We start from the raw sequence: 23079 nt of genomic DNA, 5'->3' as shown, positions 1-23079 counted from the left end.
TCCTTCACATCAAAAAAGTGCCGTGTGAAGTAATGCGTCCTCCGCCAGCAGGTGTTTCTGCCCGATTCCAGGTGACCTGAGCTGCTGGGAGGATTTGTATTTGATGGAAACGTACCTTGTGGCCATTTGCAACCAATGCAAGGAAGGTAAATGTGGGAATCGGTGCGAGGTTGTGTGCTCAGAAAAAAAGAAGAAAAATAAAAAAAGTGTGATGGCCGGAATAGAGAAGTTCTGATTCTCGAAGGAGGCGTGAATGCGGCATAAAAGACAACGTCTTCTCCCTGCTTGTATCGGTAGTGGCACAACTGAACGCAAGAGGACGTCATCTATTCACCTATGATGCTTCCAGCGGACTGACTCTCAGTCAGGTGCCAAATCGCTTTTACGCACAGCTTTGGCAGCATTGGCTGCTGTACAGTTGTCATATATTTCAAACCGATGCCTGAAAGTCAACCGAACAAGTATCCTACGCGTGTTTGAAGCCACTTCTTACTAAGAAATCTGAAGACACGCAGCTGTTTTGCAGGGAGCTGATCAGCTGTGACCGTCTACGTTATCCTTCTACCATGGGAAATGATTAAGCTCAATAGTTTATCTAATCTTATGTGTTCAAGTCAAATTTAGTATTTTGGACCCTTTAAACTGGAATAAAGTTTCTTTGTCCTTCAGCTCACATTGTTACTTTACATACACATTTCAATCTTATCCAGATGTTTAATTTTTGAAATAAACCATGAGATCCAATTAGAGAAAAATGTACATCATTATAATCTGTATTGGTTAGACTTCATGCTGTTCAGGGAAGGGGAACCAGGCATAAATTGAGGAGAGGTCAAATCAGCCAAGTAGAAAACTGTTACATCGTGTGAACTAGTGGTACATTATTTAAAAACATAAAACTTGATTGGCCTTTTAATGACTGACTTCAGATGACTGGTCTCTGGTGGTGTGTGGGTGCTTTAATACTACCAGTGTAACCATCACTGTAACCTCTGATAGAGAAAGCTTTGAAGCAAGCTGGTACACTTCCTCGCCCTCTGCGCTGAGGGAAAACTGGGAACATAGGACAAAGAAACATGTCGACTGCGGAGAGCTTAATGGAGGCTTAACTGTTCAACTGTAACTGTTTTTTTCCTTTGTTTGTTGTTTTGGCAACTTAAGGACAAAACAACCTCCACAACAAGCATATAAAACCCAAAGACCTGATAATATTGCCCAAATGTGTCAAGCTGAATAAATGCTGAATCCTACACTTCCCATAATACCCTCAGTTTGTAACAGGCTTTTTGGGCTTTCCAGAAACAGCCTTGTGACATCACTTTGTACATATGCAACCATTTTGGAAGGCACTGACAACAGGTGTTTTGGATTGTTATTTAATGCTTTAATATTTAGGTTTGAAAGTGCCGCAGCCCGGCTCTTGGACAGAAACAGGAGACATACCGTATACTAAATAATACAGTCGTTTATTTACAACAAATGTATCAAAAAACAAACAAATACAAACCAAAGGCCATCTTGCCCACATCTGTAAAGTCAGCAGTGAAGGGAGAGAAAGTGGTCTGCATATAGGCATCATGTTGTTTAAACAAAGAAACTGGAACACAAATAACAAGGCAGAGCTGTGTGGGAAGAGGAGAAGTGTAATGGGCTGTCTGCTACGCCGGCCTCTGAGCACAGAGCGCACCGGTTCCCAGGTGTGCTGACTAATACTGCCCTGCAGGCCTGGAGACAGCAGACACAGAGCAACAACAGAGCAAACCAAGAGGGACTGCCTTCAATTAAAGACGACGACAATCGGCCATTTCTGTCCCTTAGTTTGGAAAACATGTCGCTCTGTACAGATATGGAGCATTCGTTCGCTTTCATTTGGGTCGTGTTTCTGGCCATGTGATGATACACGGGAAAAGTTTGACTTATTTTTGATGATTTAAATCGCTCAATCCAAAGATTTGCAGTTGCTGACAGAGCAGTTTGTTTCTCCTTTGCTTGAGAAGGTATATTGCACTAATAGTTCAAGTACTATTCTGGTCGCGAGTACTGTTTGTATACTGTTTACGTTGCCATTTTAAGTCTAATTGTTATTTCTTATTGTATTCTTAATATCTTTCTAATTATTCTTTTTTCTTAACTTTCTCTGTCTATCTCTACTAATTTCCGTCCTTGCTGCACAACAGAATTTCCCCTCTGGGGATCAACAAAGGCGTATCTTATCATATCTCATCTTACACCAGTAAGCCAATACTGTTCTGTGACACGCTGCTGCTGACTCTTTAGTTCAGTAGTCAATTGAATTCAGTCACGTGCAGGTTGATGTTAAGTTTCTGTGGCTTTCACAGTCTTTTAACAAGCTCCTAACCACGGAATGACGTGTTTTAGATAATGGCTGAGTCGATGGCGGCGCTTTCTGTCACCAGAGAGGGGAATTCCACCGCTGCAACCTCCTGACTCAGTCAGAAAACACTCATGATTCAGATAGTTCAGCTCAAAGGTTCTGTGTTAAAGATTTGTTTGAACATGTACTTAATTAAAGGCTCTACGTCATGAATGTACTGAAAGGAGAGTATTAACTTTCCCTTTCACCAACGCATGAAAAAACTGGAATTACCGCCTAGTTCGCTTCCATGTCTGTCCACCAATGTCATGATTACATTGTTTCATCTCATTAGACAATTGTCTGAAATTGTCATAGCTTACGCATTCTTGAGTTATGTCCCAAAAACACATTTTTGGGACGTTGCGTTGACCTTTGAAGTCGGGGTCTGATGAGAGCACTGAGACTGATCCACACAGAAACAAACAACAAGCTGAAAGAGGCTAAACATCCGTGATAATCCCCCGTGGCCTTCATCTCTTTGAGCAATCGTGTTCCCATTAAACTGATTCATCCATGTGCTTCATTATAAATACGTACTCATAGACTACGGGGACAGTGATCCAGACAAGCCCTATCACGGCGCTCCTGTTGAGCAACCAGCCCTTTCGAAAAGGGAAAGATCTCTCGTTAAACTTTTTCTTCCTTACATGCTGTTTTTTACTTGTCTACCGGAGAGCCTGGGCTGTGCTGGGACCCGTCGGATGAATCAATCCTTATAAACTTGGCATGACTTGACTAGTTCCCTTCGGTGTGTAACTTTTAATTTAATACAGCCCTGTTTCGCAGGAAAGAATCATGTCTTCACTGGGAGTAAATACTCAAAAGACAACCTCTGGTTTTCAGTTTTCTTTATTTCAGCATTAAAAGACTCACACAAAGCGGGTATAGGATTTGCCCACCACATTGCTGTGTGATAGTCACATGATATCCTGTACAGCAAACACAAATTCATGTTGTGGGACTGTGCATCCATATCAACGATCTGTCCGATGCATTACAATGATGTCCTGTCTGTTCGTCCATTGTCACAGTGGCCAGCATGTCCATCTAGCTGCCTTTTTAAAAATAAAAACGAGACCAAGATGTCTCCCTTCATGAGCCGACGTTTTTAGTCGGAGGCGATCCTCTCCGGTGGCTGCCCGAGGAGAGCTGCCTCTGTGTCTGCCGGTCCAAGTCCATAGTGTAGTGGTGGTCCTGGACGTACATCAGACCACCAAAGGTGTCCACTATTCCATAAATGACTGCAAGGATGCTCAGCACCGTTCCAAAGAAGTACAACTTGAGGACTGCCGCCACCATGGTTCCTGTGGCAAAGGACAACTGGCTGCAAAGGAAAAAGATTGATCAGTTTCAAGGTTAGTTAGGCTACATTTGGGGTATTTGTTATAACAGATTTAAGGAGATTTAACTCTAGATTGATAGATATTTACATTTTTGATAGCAGTCACATGCATAAAAACATGTTGGTGATTACTTTGGGCCAATTTAAAACAACAGTATGCGTGTTTAATTAATTATTGCAGTACATAAGGATTTTAAGAACAGGAATTGGTCGGAAATGTTACGGAGTACGGAGAAAGAATATCTGGAAAGGAAGCTACTGTTCCTCAGACCACACTAAACAGGAAGAGCCAGGGTATTGGTGCATTTTGAGACAGTTGGAAATTTAGAATTTAGGATGATAAGCAACCCCAAAAATAACCTTATTTGATTTGTTTTTTGATTTATTTTGACCCCAGAATTGCTGTTTGGTTTGCAGGGAGTGGACACAAATTCGACGTGAAAGTGAAACCACAGCTTAAAGCTAAAACTCAAATGCAGACGCTTAGGAAACGACCTTGAATGTAACATCCCAGCAGAGCACATGGCGTCAGAGACGGTAGTGCAACACGACGGTGTGATACGCTGAAATCGCGTCTTTTTCATCAGTACTCTTAAGACACTCTGGAGTTCGTTGGTAAAATAACTTACCAGAGGCTCGGCTGATCTGCAGTGTCTCTCTCTTTATGTGTCTCTGTCGTTGCTGTGTGTTTCCATCAACAAATAGGGCAGCTTTAAAAGATATCCGCTGACATCTGTTGCGTCAAAAATGACTTTTATTTCTTCTTAATACTCCGAGAAACTGTTGGAACTCTGGAGCTGAAATCCCACAGCCGCTGTCTGCCTCCGTCCCCGCTGCTGTATGAGCTGCATCACAAGCAGCCTTCAATGATGATGCGAAACAGTGACATCATGTTGTAAGTAGAAGCAATCATTTCCTGACTGTTTCACATGACTGCAGGGGAGCTCAGGAGTTTCCATTGGATTATCATTCCATACTTGGATTGATAGAAAGGCGGCTTGTTAGTTAGTTTGTGCCCCCTTTCCCCCATTCTTCTCCTTTACTGTTGATGAAAACAACTAGTTATTATATTTATTTATATTAAATTATATTTCCTGTAGATGTTATCTCCCAAAAGCTTGTTTCCAAGCCAGTTATTTTGTATACTACCTGAAACATTTTTTTCTTTATTGATTAATTTGGTGTAATATAAGTAAATTTTATACATATTGGGTTTGACCTACAAAACACCCACTAAGTAAGCTATTTTGTAAATTATTATTATGATAGAATGTAAAAGCACTCCAGGTTGCTTTTTACCAGAAATAGTGTACAGCCTTGCTAGCTGCTCTGTGCTTTGAGCTAATGCTAAAGTCAGCATGCTGACATGCTCACAATGATAAGGCTAACATGTTGATGTTTAGCAAATGCAGGATAATGTTTGCTATGTTCACCCTCTTAGCCTAGCCTGTTTAGCATGGTCACATTTGCGAATTAGCACAAAACACAAGTACAGCTGATACATTTGTTTCCAGTAGTCATTGGCTTTTACGCCTGATGACAATACTAGATGGAGGATTAAAGGGGAACTCTACCAATTGTACACATTAGTGTGCAATAGTTTTTGAGGCATTTCACCTACAACTACAAATGTCAACTTCATGGTGATACGAAACATCACCAATGTCTGTATGGGTTCATCCTCTGGTGACAATGAATGTTTATGGCAATCATTCCAAACGTGGTTGAGATATTTCGGTCTGGGTGGACAGACTTTCAGTTTATCTTTAGTGTTTTTTAGAGATAGCATATCTTACCCTAACAGACAATGTTTAGAGCTAGATGATATCTCGTGAAATACTTGTTTTTACTTCCTCATTTTGGATCTGATCATCAGACAATGAGTACTTTGTTTTAAAGGTTAACTGTTTACAGACAAAAGGAAAGCGTTATGTATTTGAGGTGTGTTGACAGTGGCTCAAAGCCAAAGAGTGAGTGAGCATTTAGTGAACTACTGTATTTAAATTGCACTTTCACAACACACGTACCTTCTGGGACTCGCTCAGACCTGTTCCTACACCTGGATCCACACTGTAAAAACTTGTAAGCAGGCCTGTTGTCTTTTGTCAAAAAAGGAAAAAAGAAATCTCGATACTACTAAGTTGTTCACATGCCAGGCCGGAGATTCCAGACTTTTACTCTGGGAAATTTCCCCATCCAGAGGGAGTATAGCAGTGCTGTTCTATAATGGTTTCACTTCCCCCGAGGCTTGGCACTGTTTTTGAGGAAACTCCAACCCAGATAGCTATCGGCACAGTTCACTGGGAGGATAATAGCACAGATGTAAGGCTAGCTCTTAAATCAACACCACATATTTGATAAGAGATCCTATGACTAATCGGTGCATCATGGTTTACACTTATAAGACAATATTACTGTTAAGATGTGAGTCAAGAAAAGTTGAGCGCGCTGCAACGTTTTACTCACACCAGCCTGCCCAGTTGTAAATAATTTCCTCCGTGCGTTGCTTGTTACTTTTGTCCATTATCGTTCCTTTTCAGAGACACAAGCAGTGTTGGGATTTTCCCACGGTCTAAAAAAATGCACGAAGTTGTGTAAGCGGCTTTTAAGAGTCTGGGTCTGCTCTGCAGTTCTCACTGCCAGATGTTGAGAGGCAGCCAATAGTTCAGATGACTCATCTGCACCCAAACATTAAATCCTTTTGTTTTTCATTTCACTGCCTTGACACAAAAGTGCCGACTCTCAAGGAGGAACAGTGGTATTTCATCACGATCGATCTTAAGCTGCTACTTCACTAAAAAGGTTGGCAGAGCCAGTTAAACGGGCAAACACTGGGACGGAGAGAAAGTACCAGACTGTGAGTCAAAGTCATTTGACACAGAATCCACCCAGTTGTTGACTGGTGCTCATTAAAAAATAAAGCAATGAGCGCATTATGATATGAAAGACACAATACAATTCATTTAGTAGTCACTTTCAGTTGCTGTCCATTGGCTGGAAACATATTCACCTACCATATTCACCCACTAGGTGTCAGTGTATGACAGTAAAGAGCTCGGAGCACACGTGTCAGGCTTGGAGTCATCTAATGTTGAATTGTTTCATAATAGACATTGTCCTCGCAGGCTTGTCATAGTTGGAAAAGCACATGTGTTACTCATAATATTAACAATGGCTCTGTTCCATTCAAGTGGCTCATTAAGCCGTCACAGTGAGCCGACATATCAGGACCCTGCAACTGATGGTTCACTTCCAGTAATGTTGTTAGTTACAGCGCTTTTCCTACCGTCACATGTCATAATGCGTGCTGTGAAAAATGCCTCATGTATATACATTAGACAAAGTTTGATCTTGCATTGAAGTTTATTCCTTTGAGGTCCTGGTCTGTGCAGGGACATCTGTTTGTGTAGACTGACGTAAGACTAAAGCAGCAAACTTCCAAACGCAGTTACAGAGTGCTTTACAGAATAAAGTCGTATGAACATTTGAGATAAAAACAATAAAAACATAAAACCTGAATAAACAAGTAGTAAAAACTGGTAAAGTAAAATGATTTATGAGTGATTAAAAACAGCCAATATACTGTAAAAAGAAAAAATAAGCGAGTCAAAATCTGGTTTTAAGTTTACATATATTAGATAAATCAAACTACTGCACGGACTAGACTTCTTGTTGGTCTCTGGGAGTATAAAGAAGCTGCCATGTATAGTCTTTAGTGTGCTCTGTGCCAAATGGTGAATGTGTATATATGGGTAGGTGGCGGTGGACCAACTGCAAATTTTTGCCCCAGGGTTTTTGTAACCCAGGCTGTCCTTTTACTTTCTCTTTACAGAGCTCTCACCACAGCCACACAATGTATTATACAACTGTTTTTACAGGCTGCGTAGTACTTTCCCTTAACCGGTACACTGATTCTGATGAGTCAAATTGAGTTTTCTTTAAATATCACTACTTCTGTCTGCTCTAGATCACCTGTGTTCATACGACACTTATTTTTGATAGAAAATAACTGCAGAAATTCACACAGTCATTCACACGCAAGGAGAAAAGGAGTACTCTTTTTGTTGGGAATGGCTTCCCTTGTGCTAAACCGTATGACTCTGATTTGTCTCAGTCAGCCAATAAGTATCCACACTGTGCACATGACAGTCATTAGGATAATTGTAATTGAATGAGGAGGGACCGTGCACAACCCGAGGACATGCACGTGTAACATTAAGAGTGTGCTCCTTTGCCTTTTTAGTGCACGAGACACAGACCCTTTAATGCCATTGATAACATGATGGCATCTCGTCAAGGTTACAAATGTGTTATTCCTAATGTGTCTTTGGTGCTAAAAGTCACTTTCCTCATGTGTTATCTTCACTGTGTGGTTGAGGGGGTTTCCGTTACCATGTGTTACCGATGGATTGCGAGTGGTAAGTGGGGAACCTCAGTGGATGGGGCTAAGAGGATTTTCCATCTTAACGTCTCGCCAACTGTCACCAACAGTCGGTCACCTGGAGGTGATCCCTTTGAGAGGCCCACTCGTGTGTTTGGGTTCGTGTGTGGGGGGGGGAATCCTTTCCACTGGCTAAACTACACGCCAAACCAAAAGAACAGCAGAGAAGTCAATGCATACATTCTGTACACTGGGCACTGTATGTACATCCCACTAAAGGCATGAGTTCACACCCCTGTCTGAAGTCAGAAAGAGGCAATGTGACTTGTGAAAAGGTGGCGCTGTTAAAGCCAGTTAGAGTGGTTATGTAACACTTGACACTTTGGTGAGAGCTTAACTCAGCGGCGTCAAGGTACAAGTACATGTCGTGCTAGCTTGTGTGTCTAACCTCGGCCTCTTGACTGTTTTAGGAGGTGGAGTGGTTACTCCACAACTTATTATCGTACACTCAATTTTGCATCGCCCCCGTTTTACTCAGCAACAGATTAGAAACCAGCGTTTTCAGTGAGGCCGGTACAAAAGCACAAGACGCAAGACTAAACATGTCTGTGGGTCCTGGTGTGAGGAGCTAAATTTATCATACAAAAACAAAAACAACGCTCCTCTGTGCCAAATATTTCCAGAAATGCTATGTTTGCTGTCTGTACTTGGTTTTAGTGGAGCCCACTGACACAAATCACAACAAACACGGCGCAGTGATGATCTCGCTATTTGTGGAGCTCGTCTCTAGTCCTGTTCATTTTAATTCTGCAATCCTCTTTGTGAAAATGACGTTGTGCCACCGATAGAAAGCGGGATTAACCCGTACATAGAGAAGGGAACAAGACGTACAGAGCTTCATGGAGCACTCGGCAGGACGGCAGCACTCACTCCATTCAACTTGGAGAGGAACGCTCGGGGCAATGGCTGCTTTATCCTACATGCATGTACAGCACAGGGCTCGTCTGTACTTCCCATTACCCTCTGCCCCTGTGACAGAAACTCTCCTCCAAGATTTCGAGGACATCAGCACAACAGCCTCTCCACAACAACGGCCTGGTGCTGGCATCATTTCCACGGTGACACCCTCTCAGTGGGAGAATCTCCTAGGTGACGCCCTCTATTGACACGCCTCCGAGGTGCCCGGGTGCCTTTTTGTAGGCAGGTGCATCCTGTGTGGCATTAGACGGAGGAGCCTGGCACAGGTCTTTCTTCTTTTGCTCGTGTTCTCTCTCTGTGGGAACATCTATGCAGCTCCGTATCTGGTCTGGAAGGCAGAGTGAAAAAGAGCAGACACTGGAATCCAGATAAGATTATTTAGAAACAACTTGGAGAGTTTCCATTTGTTTTGCAAATTCCAATTTCATCCAAACTTGGGTTATGAAGTGCATAGAGAGGTCCTGTGTTTTGACACAAATGTAACCTTCAACTGTTGGATATTTTTCACTGACTGATCTGTTTAAAAGCAAGCAAGCTGCACAGCAGGGCTAAAAGGCCGCTGGATTCAGAGACTGACCTTGGACGGACGATGGAGGGGTACGGTTATGAGCACTTTGGTGCAGACGGAGCGAGGGAGAGCCAGGAGGTGGATTATCGGAGAATTGTAGGAGACACTCAGCCCCAACGTACCGACGTATCACCCGGGGAAGGCAAACATTGTGTCAGGCAAACCTCACATGGCCACGGACATGAAACTGCAGCCCAGCGATACAGCGCCACACGCATCCAGGCCGGTCTAGGCCCAGAGAGGTGAGTTGCTGAGAAAATATACGGAGAACGAGCCTTTAGGTACCCAAACAGTAACTAGGCTAAAACACATTTATTTTACTATTTACACAGAAGTAGCTATTCAAAACCTTTTGTAAAAATGTCTTTTAAAATTCTGAATTTTACACACCAGAGGATTAGTCTTGATTCTAAAAAGATGCAGGTGAGACTAAAAGACAAAGATTGATAATTAAATAGAAGAATGCCACAACAATGTCAACCCTCAATGCCAATATCCAATTTTTAAATGAAAGGACAATGTGATGTCAGTCCTCATGCTTTACTTCCGCTGGCTGTGCCTTCATAAGGCTGCGCATGTAAATGAACTTCATGCCGTCGGGTCAGTTTACATGTCCACACACTTGTATTTAGATCAGTTTGCAAATGCCCTTGAGGTTAGAACCCCTCGCTTCGGATGACACTTCATTTTTGAGTTGTTTGAAGGATAAGGATGGATAATACTTTTGTCTTACGAGCAGATGCCGTAAAAACCTGAAAAACGGCTTATCTTAAAATGTCAGGTGCTATTTTGAACGTGTGCCATGTGCCCTTTGTGCACACGGACAATTCTGTGATGTAACATCAAGGCAGGAGTGAGCAGCATGCCACAGGGAGCATAAACAAGGCTGAATCAACTGCTCAGAATAGCGACAGTATATAAAGGAACCATTGACCCATATCTGCAATGACCCACATTTAATTTGACAACAAACACAGAGTGGGAAACAGAACCCCCTGAGTCACCTTGACAGGCCAATCTAGCAGCCCTCCTTTAAGATTAATATAGAACAAGAGAGGACTGTGTGGCATATTAGGTTACAGGGAAGACCACATGGTTCTCCATTGGATTCAATGTCTGACATGCAATCAGTGAAACATCTCTGCAAGAAATGATCAATATACCAGAAATGAAAGCCCCGAGAATAGTGATGTTGTTACTTAATAGCCTGTAATTCAAAACGTGCTCCTTGGCAGCAGATATGACAAAACCTTTATCGGACGTGAACCCTTGTACTGTGATTACTCATTAGATTTCACATACATGTATGAAATGAGCTTTAAAAAATGTGTTCTCATTCCCCTCAGTGACCCCATGTATTCATGATGTAGCCCAAAATAGAACGGCATTCTCTTATAGAGGCTGAACTTTCATTTGTTTCCTAAACAAACAGCACACCATTGAAAGCGGCTTCAAAACTTGGCAGTTAACGGTTATATCTACTTTTGTACTGTGTGTGTGTATATAATATATATATATATTAAAAAGTTAATAGGGGAAAAAAGACAGTGAATTTTATCCACATCAAGAATTTGTTTTCCTCTAAAAGCTGCTTCCCTGCACATCCCGCAATTGTCATCATGTGAACATTTTAGTGCACTTAATCCAGTTTAGATGAGTTACATGTGACCAGGACTCAGACAGTGCTGCTTTCATATTAGTGCTAACAAGTCATGCTCAAAGACTGCTGACAATTATACCAATACAAGAAATAGAACGATTGACTTTGTGAAAGAAAAACTAAAACTGCAAAATCACGATGGTAAAAGATGTAAATTAGCAATACAAAAATGTAAGAGTACCCAATTAAAATTAAAAAGCCCTGCGTTCAAAATGCTACTTAAGTGTAAGAATGCATCATCAACAGTACTGTGCTATATTAAAATATTGGGTGACTATTGTTTAACATGTAAGCAGCATATTAATATCGCCACATGGTCTGGACTTATTTTATAACCACACGTTGGCAAGTTTAATACATGACAACAATGCATATTATTGTATTTAGAACAAAGTCTTATATGTGTAGTGGAGTAAAAACATAACAGCACATTCATGTTTAAATGTAATGGAAGGATAAAGAAGCATTATGGAAGCAATCAAGTAAAGTGCTTTAAAACTGCACATTTAACCAAAGCAGCTTAAAACCACCAACGCTACAATGAAAAAGTAGAGCCTATCTTCACTCTAACAGCGTGCCTAGAATGGCCCATTGGAATGAACCGACAGCTCTGATAAACCGGTGTACCCGGTAGCGACACGTCCACGTGGTAAAAACTCCAGTTGAACGCTAGTTAACCCTTTTTAGTTCCCCCTCCGCCACTGACTCCACAGCAGCAAAAACATGCAGAGGGTTAAACACGCCTCTGTAAGGAGGAGAGGGGATGTGACGCTGCTGCCAGCACATAGCACCAACACGCACTGTCTGCATCGACAGGCAATCACTTCTGATTCACTTCACTGCTAACCAGCACTTTTACATCTTGGAGCACCGATCGACCTTGTTTTTTTTCCTCGTCGATTTGGTCTTTTCGCGGTAGAAGGGAATACCGTGTCCATTGTCGTTTTTTAAAGATTTCTGTAGCTTCACAGCTGGAAAGTTGCTTCTCTTTTGGTCAACGTGGGCATCAGCTCCAAAAAGGTTAGCTAGCCGAACGTAACTCGGTGTAGGGGGGTGGTATTGTGAGAGTGTATGCTAGTTTCCAGAAGCTACATAGTCCAAACCACTTTATTTCATATTGAACGTAAGGGGGGGAAAGCGTTCTTTAAAGTCTCGTGAGCGTTTTCCACATGCCAAGCCAGAAATAACCAGACTGCTAACGTCAATGCTAACTGCTAACGGCTGCTCCCACATGTCTGCAAGTACAACCTAGTCTGCACTCGGCTCGTGTCTGGTCTGCCCAAAAGTTCGGTTGCATGCACATACGTGGATTGTTAACGCATCTGCACCAGTTGCGATAGTTTGGTTTTGTAGCACAAATGGGGTTTAAGTTTATCTGCTTGTTTTTTTAAATGAGTAACATGTAGCGTACGGTGAACTGAACCCTGTGACGACACAGTGACGAGCTAAATAAGGTAACGTGACATGCATTTGTGTCAAATATCGATGGTTTACACGAGGGCTTACTTGCCTTTTTATAGTTAATTTGTCATTTAAATACCAGCCGGTTGAAGTAACGTTACCACCGGTGTCTCCAGCATTATTACACCAGCTGTGTTCACGAGCCAACGTTATTTGGTGCGATGGCAATGTACACAGATATCGTTATCTATGTTGCGTTATGTAACACGCGTGTTTATTTCGTTGAACCTTACTGGTACTAATGCTAGTTAATTGACGTTAACTGAACGTCCCTCACCTGTGCTTAGCATGTATGAACATGTGATATAACGCAATGTTAGAATGAACTCGACCTACACCTGAACGCAACACCAAACTCGCATCAAAACTCTGCCAAAATAGTTTTCCCTTTGTTATTTAATTGGCGTTATATGGGGGTAGAGAAAGATATTGGTTGCTCTAGTAAATAAAGAGCTTCTCTTCAATTCGGCATGCTTTGTGTCGGTTTACACAATGATCTGTTTAACCTGTATGGACCTTTGAGGTGGGAGGCTAACATGGGGACTAGCATGGATAATGTAACGTGGAAGATGAAGAGCAAGGATGTTGCGTTGCCACCTCACCGTATAAACAAGCAACGCTAGCTGCTTTTTTTTTTTTTTAAACTAAGGGTGTGCAACGCAAAAGCAGCTAATGTTTGCAAGCTATACTGATAATGCAATGTAGGTCATCGTTCAAGTCGAGGACACATTGTAAGGATGTCGTGTTCTTTTTGTGGACGGCGTTTCAACTGATATGCTGGTAGAGAGTCCTAGCTAATCGGTTCAGTTCAATGCTAGTGGGTCACCCGGCCATGTTTTGCTTCACACGCGCCCATGTGGCGACTATTGCACTGATGTTGTACGCCTCACGCGCACGAGAATATGTTTTGAAAATGGCAATGAGATTAATAATTTAGACAGGAATTTGCTCGCCACTAAATCACAGTAGCATTGTTTTAACAGTGACGTGTTTGTGATACATGGTGGGATCTAATGTTACGTAATGTCCCGTTATGTATCTGCAGCAGTCATAAAGAAACAATCAATTACACGTGTATAACATTTATTACCGGATTATTATTGGTTTATTTTTGCAAGCGGATGAAGTGGTGCATCTTGATCCTGCCACGCAGGCGCACTGACCAGCAGCTGGCTGTATGTGTGTGTGTGTGTGTGTGTGTGTGTGTGTGTGGGGTGGGGGGGAGGATGTTGATGTTGCTATGGTTATGTCTTCCCTGTGAGAAGGTCACTAAAGCTCTGCCTGCAAAGTGGATGTCTAGTGTTCTTGCAGAGCATCCTTTTTAGATTGCACATCTTGATCTGAGTCTGCACAGTTGATTGAAGTTGCTTCTCCTTGTCATTTGGCAGCATGGCGGATTACTTGATCAGCGGTGGCACGGGATACGTCCCCGAAGATGGACTCTCGGCTCAGCAGCTTTTCTCAGTTGGAGATGGCCTGACGTACAAGTAAGTCTCCCTGCATCACAAACTTTAATTGAGTCATTTCGGAAAAAATCTCAGTAAAGTTATTTAAATTCAAAGTACGGTCTCCTTATTTTAAAACCTCACCTGCGCGCAATGGTGGGTGACGTGTACGCAGCAGTGCTTTGTAATGGCCAACGCATTTTGAACCAGCAGATCTGACCAACAGTGCGTTGTCTCCGATGGTCATACGGCTGAAGAGCTATGCTCTAAAGGAGATGGGTTGACTTACAAGTGAGTAAAACAGTCATCTTCAAACTGTTTTGAAACTGTGCTGTTAAAAAAAAAAAACTTTGTCTCTCCAAAAAGTGAATTCATAAAGGGGAAGCAAATGACAGTCCTTCCAAAGCAACTTTACTTTGACTGAAAAATGAAAAAAAATAAAAATCCATGGCAAAATCTCAATCTGGTGTCATGAAAGTGCATGAATGCAGAAGATAAAAGGAGGGCTTTTGTATGATCTTGGTCATGGGGATCAAATTTGCTTCCAGTGGACACAACTGCATGAATAACTTCAACTAACCATCAAAGGGCATGAGCTGTCCTGTGAATGCACCATGCATGTCAGAGCAGCTCATGCCCTTTCTTTAAAATAAAATCACAACACTTTTCCTCTTTTGATAAAAGCACTCATTTCTCACATCTGTCTTAACCTCACTCAGCTCTGGGATGCTTTCTGGTGATGCTTTGTATTTGAACTTGTGCATTTTGTCTGAAATTTTCTTCAATAATCCTTGAAATCACCCTTTTTTCCATTTTCTTAATTCTAAATAAGAAGCAAAGCATTGTGTGACTCAGTTGTAGCGTTGTTTCTCCTAGATCCATCAGTGCTTTACCTCTTAAACAGGCACTAACAACCACTACAATCAATGCTTAAGGTGCCCACTCGGCGTTCCCTGAAAGACCATTAGTCAATAGATAATTATATAGGATGTATATAGTAGATAATTCTCCGTATGGCATAATCGTCTGCACAACAAAACTCCAGTTATCTACACTGATCATGCTGCTCCTGCTTTAGGGAAGCTAATTGAATAGAAAACGTAACCGTGTTAGAAGCGTGTCCGCGTGTGATTGAACAACCTCTCCACACTGTAATGAAGTGCATCGCGACCAAAGGAAGGTTTGCGCACATGATGGCCTGAATTGACATCATGTGGATTGCTGGAGGAATTGGGGTCGTGTGGGGTTGCTTCAACGTCTATTGCTAGATTCCTTTTGAAGCATGTTTTAAAATTGCTGATCACTTTTCCTGTAATCTTTGATGTATATCTTAAATGTACCCAATTACTTGCTCAACACTTAAACCTATCACAGGTACTGACTTTAAGACGACAATTACACAGGATGTTTTTTTTTATTTTAGAGGAAAAGGAAGTAAGCCACTCAGAAAGTGAGGCACAGGAAGACAGAAACAGCATTTTGAGAGGACCGTGTTCCTGCAGCATTTTGACCTTTTTAAACTATGCGCGTGTTCTTCTAATCAGAGCTGCTTCTGAACTCCATTTTTCTGTCCGCACTATTGAAAAGGCCTAGAAAGTGTTCGAGGCGGCCGACTTTAAGGGATCCGAGCTGTTAGCTTTCCATTATGGGGCAAGGTGATGAACCGTAGTTTATACACGCAGACGCTGTAAAATACATTTACTAAAGATACAAAAGTGTAAGTACCTCTTATGCGACAGGCTGGTGGTTAAATACTGGCTCACTGCCAGTCCCATTCACACGAGACCACTTCAACATAACCCTATAATTTAAACTATGCACTATATACTACACACTGTGGGCCTTGTGGACTCAAAAGTCTGTTCAGAATGTTCACCGATCACGCACTGTATCTTTTTAATGACCTTTAAAATCTGTCTCGTCTTTTCAAACCTTTTGGGCAAGTTACCTGGAAAACCAAGTCTTATTAAAACCATCATTTTAATCAACCACAGTTGATCACCTCAGACGTTGGGCTGGCATAAGAGCACATATTTCTCATCTCATTTAGAAGATACCGGGTGCCATGCTCTCAGCTGCTTTTGGATGTTGTTTTGGGTGAGGTGGTTGTAAATGTTGATGCCCAGGCAACAACAGGCACAAACAGTGGAAGATCAATTATGGCCTCTGGTTGTGCTTTGAAACACTCCCGCTTAGCGTCATGCATTTGTCTACATTTAACATTCAAACGAGAACCACAATAAGGCATCACCAGGCCAGTGTTGTCTTTTACAATTCAAATCCAACACAATGAGCGCTGAGCTCTGAGTCAGTGGGTGCAGCCCGTGAGCCGCAGCTGAGGTTTGTGGCTGCTGCTAAATGCTAGCAGATGTGTGCTGGACTTCCTGCTTGTCCCCACGCTGATGTGCGTGGGTCTTCGGGATCTAACGTGAGAAGAAACCAACGAACGAACAGGACTCCTCCCTCATAGTGTACCGTCTTTTGCGACTATTTCAGACCTTCCTTTTCTTCCACCCACGCAGAGACCTTTTACGCCGTGTCAGCCCTCGACTTTCACTTCCGTCCCCCCGTTCTCATCATCTAGACTCTTGTTACGTCCACTCGTACTGCTCCCCATCTACCTGTTTCTCATACCCGCGCTCTGTATTCCCCCGCCAAGCTTCCTCCAACGTCCACGTGGCATACAAAGCCTCCCTTGTTCCTCCATCTTTCCGTCCGTTCCCTGCCCTGTTCTCACACCCAGCTGCAAAGAAAAAAAAATCCCTCTGGGCTTCTGGTTGAAAAACAAACACACCATCTCATTCTACCTGCTCATCGTGTTTATACTGTCCAAGAGCTGAGTGAGATCAACTGTAGCTTCATTTTTACCAAGTACAGGGTGCAGCGTGACCCAGCCACACTCAGTCACTAGACTCACTACCCTACTTAGTAATATTCTAGGACCATAAAAGAGTATCCAACAATAGGTTGCAGGCTTTAAACTGTAGCGTTGTTCTAGTTGAAGTTGGTATACAGAAGGAAATGAGTAGAAAAGAGATCAGGCTGATTCAATGTCTAACAAATATTGAATTTGAATTGTTCTTTTAAAGCTAAATCACTTAGTCTTTTACCTGTTTTACACAGTTTTCTGTCTTTTTCAATAGTACCAATTCACCCTGTGAGCTACTCGTAATGTAGGAATAAGAAAACATGTTCAATTCTCAGTTTTTCTTGGAGATATTTAGCAGAATACATCACAAATATTCATGTTGTTTTAAACATGAACTCTTTAGCTCTTGGTGTTTTCAAAGGATGTTTTCAACCGGCCATGGCAAGTCGCGCCGGACCCTTACTCTACATTTTGTTTGTGTCTTTCAGTGACTTCCTGATATTACCCGGCTTCATCGACTTCACCTCAGACGAAGTGGTGAGTACACCTACGTGTGTAGGACATACGTGAGAATACAAAAGGCCGCGGAATAGGTCGCTGGTTGTTTCAGACGAACCTGAGGAGCAAGTATCTCAGGAGAGACTCTCCCAGGTATTTTGAAAGACGAGTCAAATCACTTCTTCGGTTTAATCCACACCCTTCCATGGTAATTAATGTGGCGGTGTCGTCAGACAGAGCGTCCTTGGCCGAGCCGCGTCCTGAACAATCAGCCTTATTGCAGTGGACTCTCTGTTTCATTTTATTACAAACAAGCCTCTCTACCCCCAGACCTCAACCTCATTTCCTAATGGCAGCTCTCACAAAAACAGTCTTGTTTTTGTCCATTTATAAACCGTCTGCATCACTTCTCCTCTCCCCCCGCTGCCCTGCTATTTTTGCCCGATGTGGTCACCCACTGGCTGCCGCCTCACCCGTGTGTTTACGTTTGTCTGGTCGGTTGCTCATCCACGTCTCTCGGCAGATGACGGGAGAGTTAATCTCTGGGCTTCAGATGAAATCCCTCTCTTCTGCTTCGTCCATCTCAGCAGACTTTAATTTAACATATCTCAAATTCCCCCCCCCCCCCCCCTCTTCAGTTACAGGGAGCTCTCGCTGCTCTGCGAGATGCCTGTCTGCCTCGCCATGTTGTCATGGGCTGGTTGTCTCTACAGAGTCGTTGCCTTGCCCTAGTTTTTTTTCCACAGGATAGTGAGTCTATTCAAGCTCGAATAAATAATGCTTCCACATTTGGCCTCTTGTCGCCACTTTTGAATGGAGTGGTTTATATTCACACAGCGACTCCGACATCTGTAATATACTTCTGAGCTTTTGTGCACGGTGACATGAAGAGGGGCGGCATGTGCCTGGAGGTGTTGTGGGAAATTCTTCGGCTTTGCGATGTTGTTGACCTGCTGTCCTGACTCTCGGTTGAATTTAGCAGGTCAGTGAGCAGCTGTGCTCTTCTCTAAATGGAGACGTGGTGTTTGGTGATTTTTAGTCTCGACTTGGCCGTGAACCCCTTGAGAAAAGCCTCCGTGGTTTATGTCTGGCTCAGATAAGTAGGGAAAGCTTGGACACCACAGAACTCATTTGCTGGTTTCCCATGTGCAAAGAATGTCATTATTTTCACACACACACAGTTGGAGATAACAATAGCGGGAATCGCGGTTGTGGGAATCGGTAAGATGTTAAATTCGGAGATACGGCGGTGTGGCTCGTTTTATTGTTTCCAAACACTGTCAGCTTTCTGTCCCTGAGAGGAAGGACTCTTTTTGATGGAGCATGCATCTTATTGCACTTTGTATCACCGATAAACACGTAATGACACACACAAACTAAAATGATGTACATTTTGAACATACACCATTTATTGAAAAAAAAAGTCACCTCAAATGACTCCTCCTGGTGTCACTGAAACATATTTAAAGATATTAACTACTACATTATATTGAATCTGCCAAGTTGAGTCTGCCCCCTGGTGGTTCATGTGCAAACCTACAGAAACAAACCTTTCTGCATAAAACCTCTCTTTGTGTCTCTTAGGACCTGACGTCGGCGCTGACCAGGAAGATCACGTTGAAGACCCCTCTCATCTCCTCCCCCATGGACACGGTCACAGAGTCGGCTATGGCTATTGCTATGGCGGTAAGACACTGCTTTGCCAAAACTGCTATTAAGAAAGAGCGCCGATTTTTCATTTATTGCCTAATATTAACTCTGATATTATAATTTTCTTTATTCGGTAGCTTATGGGAGGCATCGGCATCATTCACCACAACTGCACACCAGAATTCCAAGCCAACGAGGTCCGCAAGGTTAAGGTAAATAATGATGATAAATTATTATTCATATGTGCAAATACCTATACTCCTCATGTTCTGCACTAAAGTACAAACCTTAGCCAATGTAACTTGACTCTCGCATGAACCATATCTTGACCTCTCATTATCTTGTGCTGTCCCTATATAGGTTATGGTAATCATCTTCCATCTGTGTGTGTTTTGTACGTTACAGTTGTTTTTTTTGTATTTGCTTATTAACATGTACTTATTGTCTTGGTGTGATGTTTTGCGCTGCTTTGCACAAATAAAGGAGAGAAAAAATAATCCTCGTAGTAATTCTGTTTTGGTTTTTCTTTGTGTCCAGAGGTTTGAGCAGGGTTTTATCACAGACCCAGTTGTGATGAGTCCGCGCCACACAGTCGGGGACGTGTTTGAGGCCAAAGTAAGACACGGCTTCTCTGGCATTCCAGTCACAGAGACCGGCAAAATGGGCAGCAAGCTGGTGGGCATCGTCACCTCCCGAGACATTGACTTCCTGTCTGAGAAAGACCGCGGCAAACCTCTGGAGGAGGTGTGTGTTTTTTTTAATGTTCTTTTTAAGGAAAGTGATTCAGTTTACAGATGTTTGCGTTGGCATCACTCATTCCATTGCTTCTTGCTTGTCGTCTCCAAGGCCATGACAAAGAGGGAGGAGCTGGTCGTGGCTCCAGCCGGTGTTACCCTAAAAGAAGCCAATGACATTCTGCAGCGCAGTAAAAAAGGTGAATAGAAGGTCATGTGCGATGGCATCTTTTTCTAGTCGGATTTTGGTCACTCTAATGCAATTTAATAACCTCGACTTTAACTTTCTCCGCAACCAGGCAAGCTTCCCATTGTAAATAATAACGACGAGCTGGTGGCCATCATCGCCAGGACGGATCTGAAGAAGAACAGGGACTACCCGCTGGCCTCCAAAGACTCGCGCAAACAGCTGCTGTGTGGCGCCGCCATCGGCACCAGGGACGACGACAAATACAGACTGGACCTGCTGGTGCAGGCCGGAGTGGATGTCGTCGTACTGGTGGGTGATTCGTACTGGTGTCAAGACTGCTGAATCCTCGGGTCCATGTCAGTCTACTGAACTCATGAATGTTTGTTTTTTTACATCCCCAGGACTCTTCACAAGGCAACTCGGTCTATCAAATCAACATGATCAATTATATTAAGCAGAAGCATCAAGAACTCCAAGTGGTGGGAGGAAACGGTGAGTTTGCTGCTGTTGCCTTTTTTTTTGCCAGCCTCTTTTTTTATAATGCCAACAAAATGTAATAGTCTGAACACATTTTTTTCCACCACTTTCTTCTTCTTCTTTTACCGACAGTGGTCACAGCAGCTCAGGCCAAGAACCTGATCGATGCCGGTGTCGATGCTCTGAGAGTCGGCATGGGCTGCGGCTCCATCTGCATCACACAGGAAGGTACGCACCCGTCTATGCTCAATGCGCTCTCATCAACACAGCTACAGCATGAGTACCGGAAATTTAATTTATCTCATAATGTCGTTAACGCACATGACGAGATGATGAAGTTAGTCCTGAGCTGTAGCTCATCAGTACGAGCTGTACCCGCTCTTAAAGGAAAGGCCATCCGCTGCTAATGGTAAAAATGAAATACCCGGAGACCCTCCTTGTTGTCATGGTGATATGCCAAGGCCTCATTCTGGGTAACCATGGGGACCCGCTTCTCGTGCTCAGACTGGGTCACGTTCGGAGGAGATGTGTTGAACCTAAAATAGCTCTATTAGTCCTCACTTAAATAGATGCTCTAGCGGGTCTGATCTGGCTTTGTTTGTTAATCCGTGTCCACGGCGGTCATTGTTGGCTGCGTTTTGCTATCTTCCAGTCATGGCATGTGGACGGCCCCAGGGGACCTCGGTGTACAAGGTAGCCGAGTACGCCAGGCGCTTCGGTGTGCCGGTCATCGCCGACGGCGGCATTCAGACCGTGGGCCACGTGGTGAAGGCGCTGTCCCTCGGCGCATCGACTGGTGAGGCTTCAAAGATTACGACGCAGAGAATGTCGTAGCATTGTGTCATTAGAAAAAACAAATCCAGTCTTACCAGCAGCGATGCTGTTAGATCGGGTAATAAAACACTGATAATTCTCTCCCACTCCAGTGATGATGGGCTCGTTGCTTGCGGCAACCACCGAGGCTCCAGGGGAGTACTTCTTCTCAGACGGTGTGCGGCTGAAAAAGTACCGCGGGATGGGCTCCCTGGACGCCATGGAGAAGAGCACCAGCTGCCAGAAACGCTATTTTAGGTGCGTGGGAGGCTAAAGGCAGCGAAAAGCCAAATTTCCAAGAGCGGCTGATTTTTAAACGCTTTGATTCCACTGGAGGAATATTGATTCATGTCTTTCCACAGTGAGGGCGACAATGTGAAGGTAGCCCAGGGTGTGTCGGGCTCGGTCCAGGACAAGGGCTCCATCCACAAGTTTGTACCTTACCTGATAGCTGGTATCCAGCATGGCTGCCAGGACATCGGGGCAAAGAGTCTGTCTGTCCTCCGGTGAGTAGCGTGTGAGCCACTGGTTGTAAAGCAGACGATAACTTTTTATGTGCGTTGTGTTTTTATCCGCTTTCTATCTTCCGCAGTTCCATGATGTACTCTGGAGAGCTGAAGTTTGAAAAGAGGACCATGTCGGCACAGGTGGAGGGAGGTGTTCATGGACTCCACTCGTAAGTACAAAAAAAATAGAGTAGACTTTATTCTGGGACAATCAAGTCTTTACTTTGTGTCCTCTGTAGGGATCATGCACAAAAAAAACAACAAACACCCTCCTTTTGAAAAAGAAGTTGGACTGAATTGTTGCGGTAGAAACAAAATGTCAGTTGTTTCAGTGAGAGGAGGTTTCTCTCGGTCCCAGAAGCAGGAATAGGAACTCTGAACTGCGGTTTCTTTGACAGTCATAGAGGATTTCATCATTTTACGTTGCTAAGAAACAGTGTGGCTCCAATATTACTGTTCTTCCTGATGCGTTGGCAAAATAAACCTGCTCCATAGTTGAGAGAAAGAAGAGACAATGCAGCGAATCAGAAAGGACAAATGCTAGTCTCCATTATCACTATTGGTACCCAGACTTTATTTATATCCGTACGTTATGTAGAGACCTATTTGCAAATGCAATTTTATTCCTGCTAAATGCATTCAGAAAACAAGTAACCAGTGCATGCAAGTTACTGAAATAAAGTGAATCACAGTTAACGTACTTGTTGCAGCAATACTTTCAATTTACATTCAAGCTGGCGCTGATTTCTCTCCCGATTTCTCTCTCTGCCTCCACAGTTACGAGAAGCGGCTTTACTGAGGCGGGGGCGGGGGGAGATGAAGTGCAGCTCATCGGTGCACGTCTTAACAGTGACCAAATGTTAAAATCGCCACTTCTGCTAAAATACGCGCCACCCACTACACCCTCTCTGCCCTCTCCTCCGTCGTACCCGCCGTTACTCTCTCTCTCTCTCCGACCCCAGCCGGCTGCTCTTTGGGAGGAACGAGGCACAGTAGCGCAGCGAGAATCCTCAAAACCGACACCCGACTCTTCTCTGAACACCTGGGATTTCTTTGCACTCGACAAGCGGCGCATTCAGGGTTTTCGGAGTGACACACACCTGTATCTCGAGTATGCAGCCGACCCCTAT

The 23079-nt window shown here is 43.3% G+C and overlaps 1 protein-coding gene and 1 long non-coding RNA gene across 5 annotated transcripts; one reads left to right on the top strand and one right to left on the bottom strand.

Annotated features, from left to right (window-relative positions):
• Positions 1 to 3210: 3210 nt before the first annotated feature.
• LOC306714285 lies at positions 3211 to 4570 on the bottom strand. The gene is made up of 2 exons (XR_013767617.1): positions 4349 to 4570; positions 3211 to 3701 (listed from the first exon to the last, which is right to left on the bottom strand). It is a non-coding gene; the product is annotated as an uncharacterized lncRNA (long non-coding RNA).
• A 4741-nt stretch (positions 4571 to 9311) lies between these two features.
• On the top strand, positions 9312 to 23035 carry impdh1b (IMP (inosine 5'-monophosphate) dehydrogenase 1b). Of its 4 annotated transcripts, none has more exons than XM_079184196.1 (16): positions 9312 to 9888; positions 14156 to 14254; positions 14426 to 14503; positions 17570 to 17618; positions 19164 to 19265; positions 19367 to 19441; positions 19767 to 19973; positions 20076 to 20163; positions 20263 to 20462; positions 20555 to 20645; positions 20763 to 20858; positions 21283 to 21426; positions 21557 to 21701; positions 21806 to 21949; positions 22036 to 22119; positions 22727 to 23035. In XM_079184196.1, the coding sequence occupies exons 1-16, from the start codon at positions 9668 to 9670 to the stop codon at positions 22746 to 22748; spliced, it is 1845 nt and encodes a 614-aa protein (XP_079040322.1). In that variant the 5' UTR covers positions 9312 to 9667; the 3' UTR covers positions 22749 to 23035. The 4 variants fall into 4 exon arrangements, with proteins under 4 accessions (XP_079040322.1, XP_079040321.1, XP_079040323.1 ...); XM_079184195.1 differs by having other exon boundaries at positions 14423 to 14503; XM_079184198.1 differs by lacking the exon at positions 9312 to 9888 and adding an exon at positions 12126 to 12326.
• Positions 23036 to 23079: the final 44 nt, after the last annotated feature.

The sequence above is a fragment of the Pholis gunnellus genome, assembly GCF_910591455.1.
Source record: "Pholis gunnellus genome assembly, chromosome: 22".
NCBI lineage: Eukaryota > Metazoa > Chordata > Actinopteri > Perciformes > Pholidae > Pholis > Pholis gunnellus.
The sequence above is the reverse complement of the archived record's forward strand: the minus strand, read 5'-3'. Positions and strand labels throughout refer to the sequence as shown.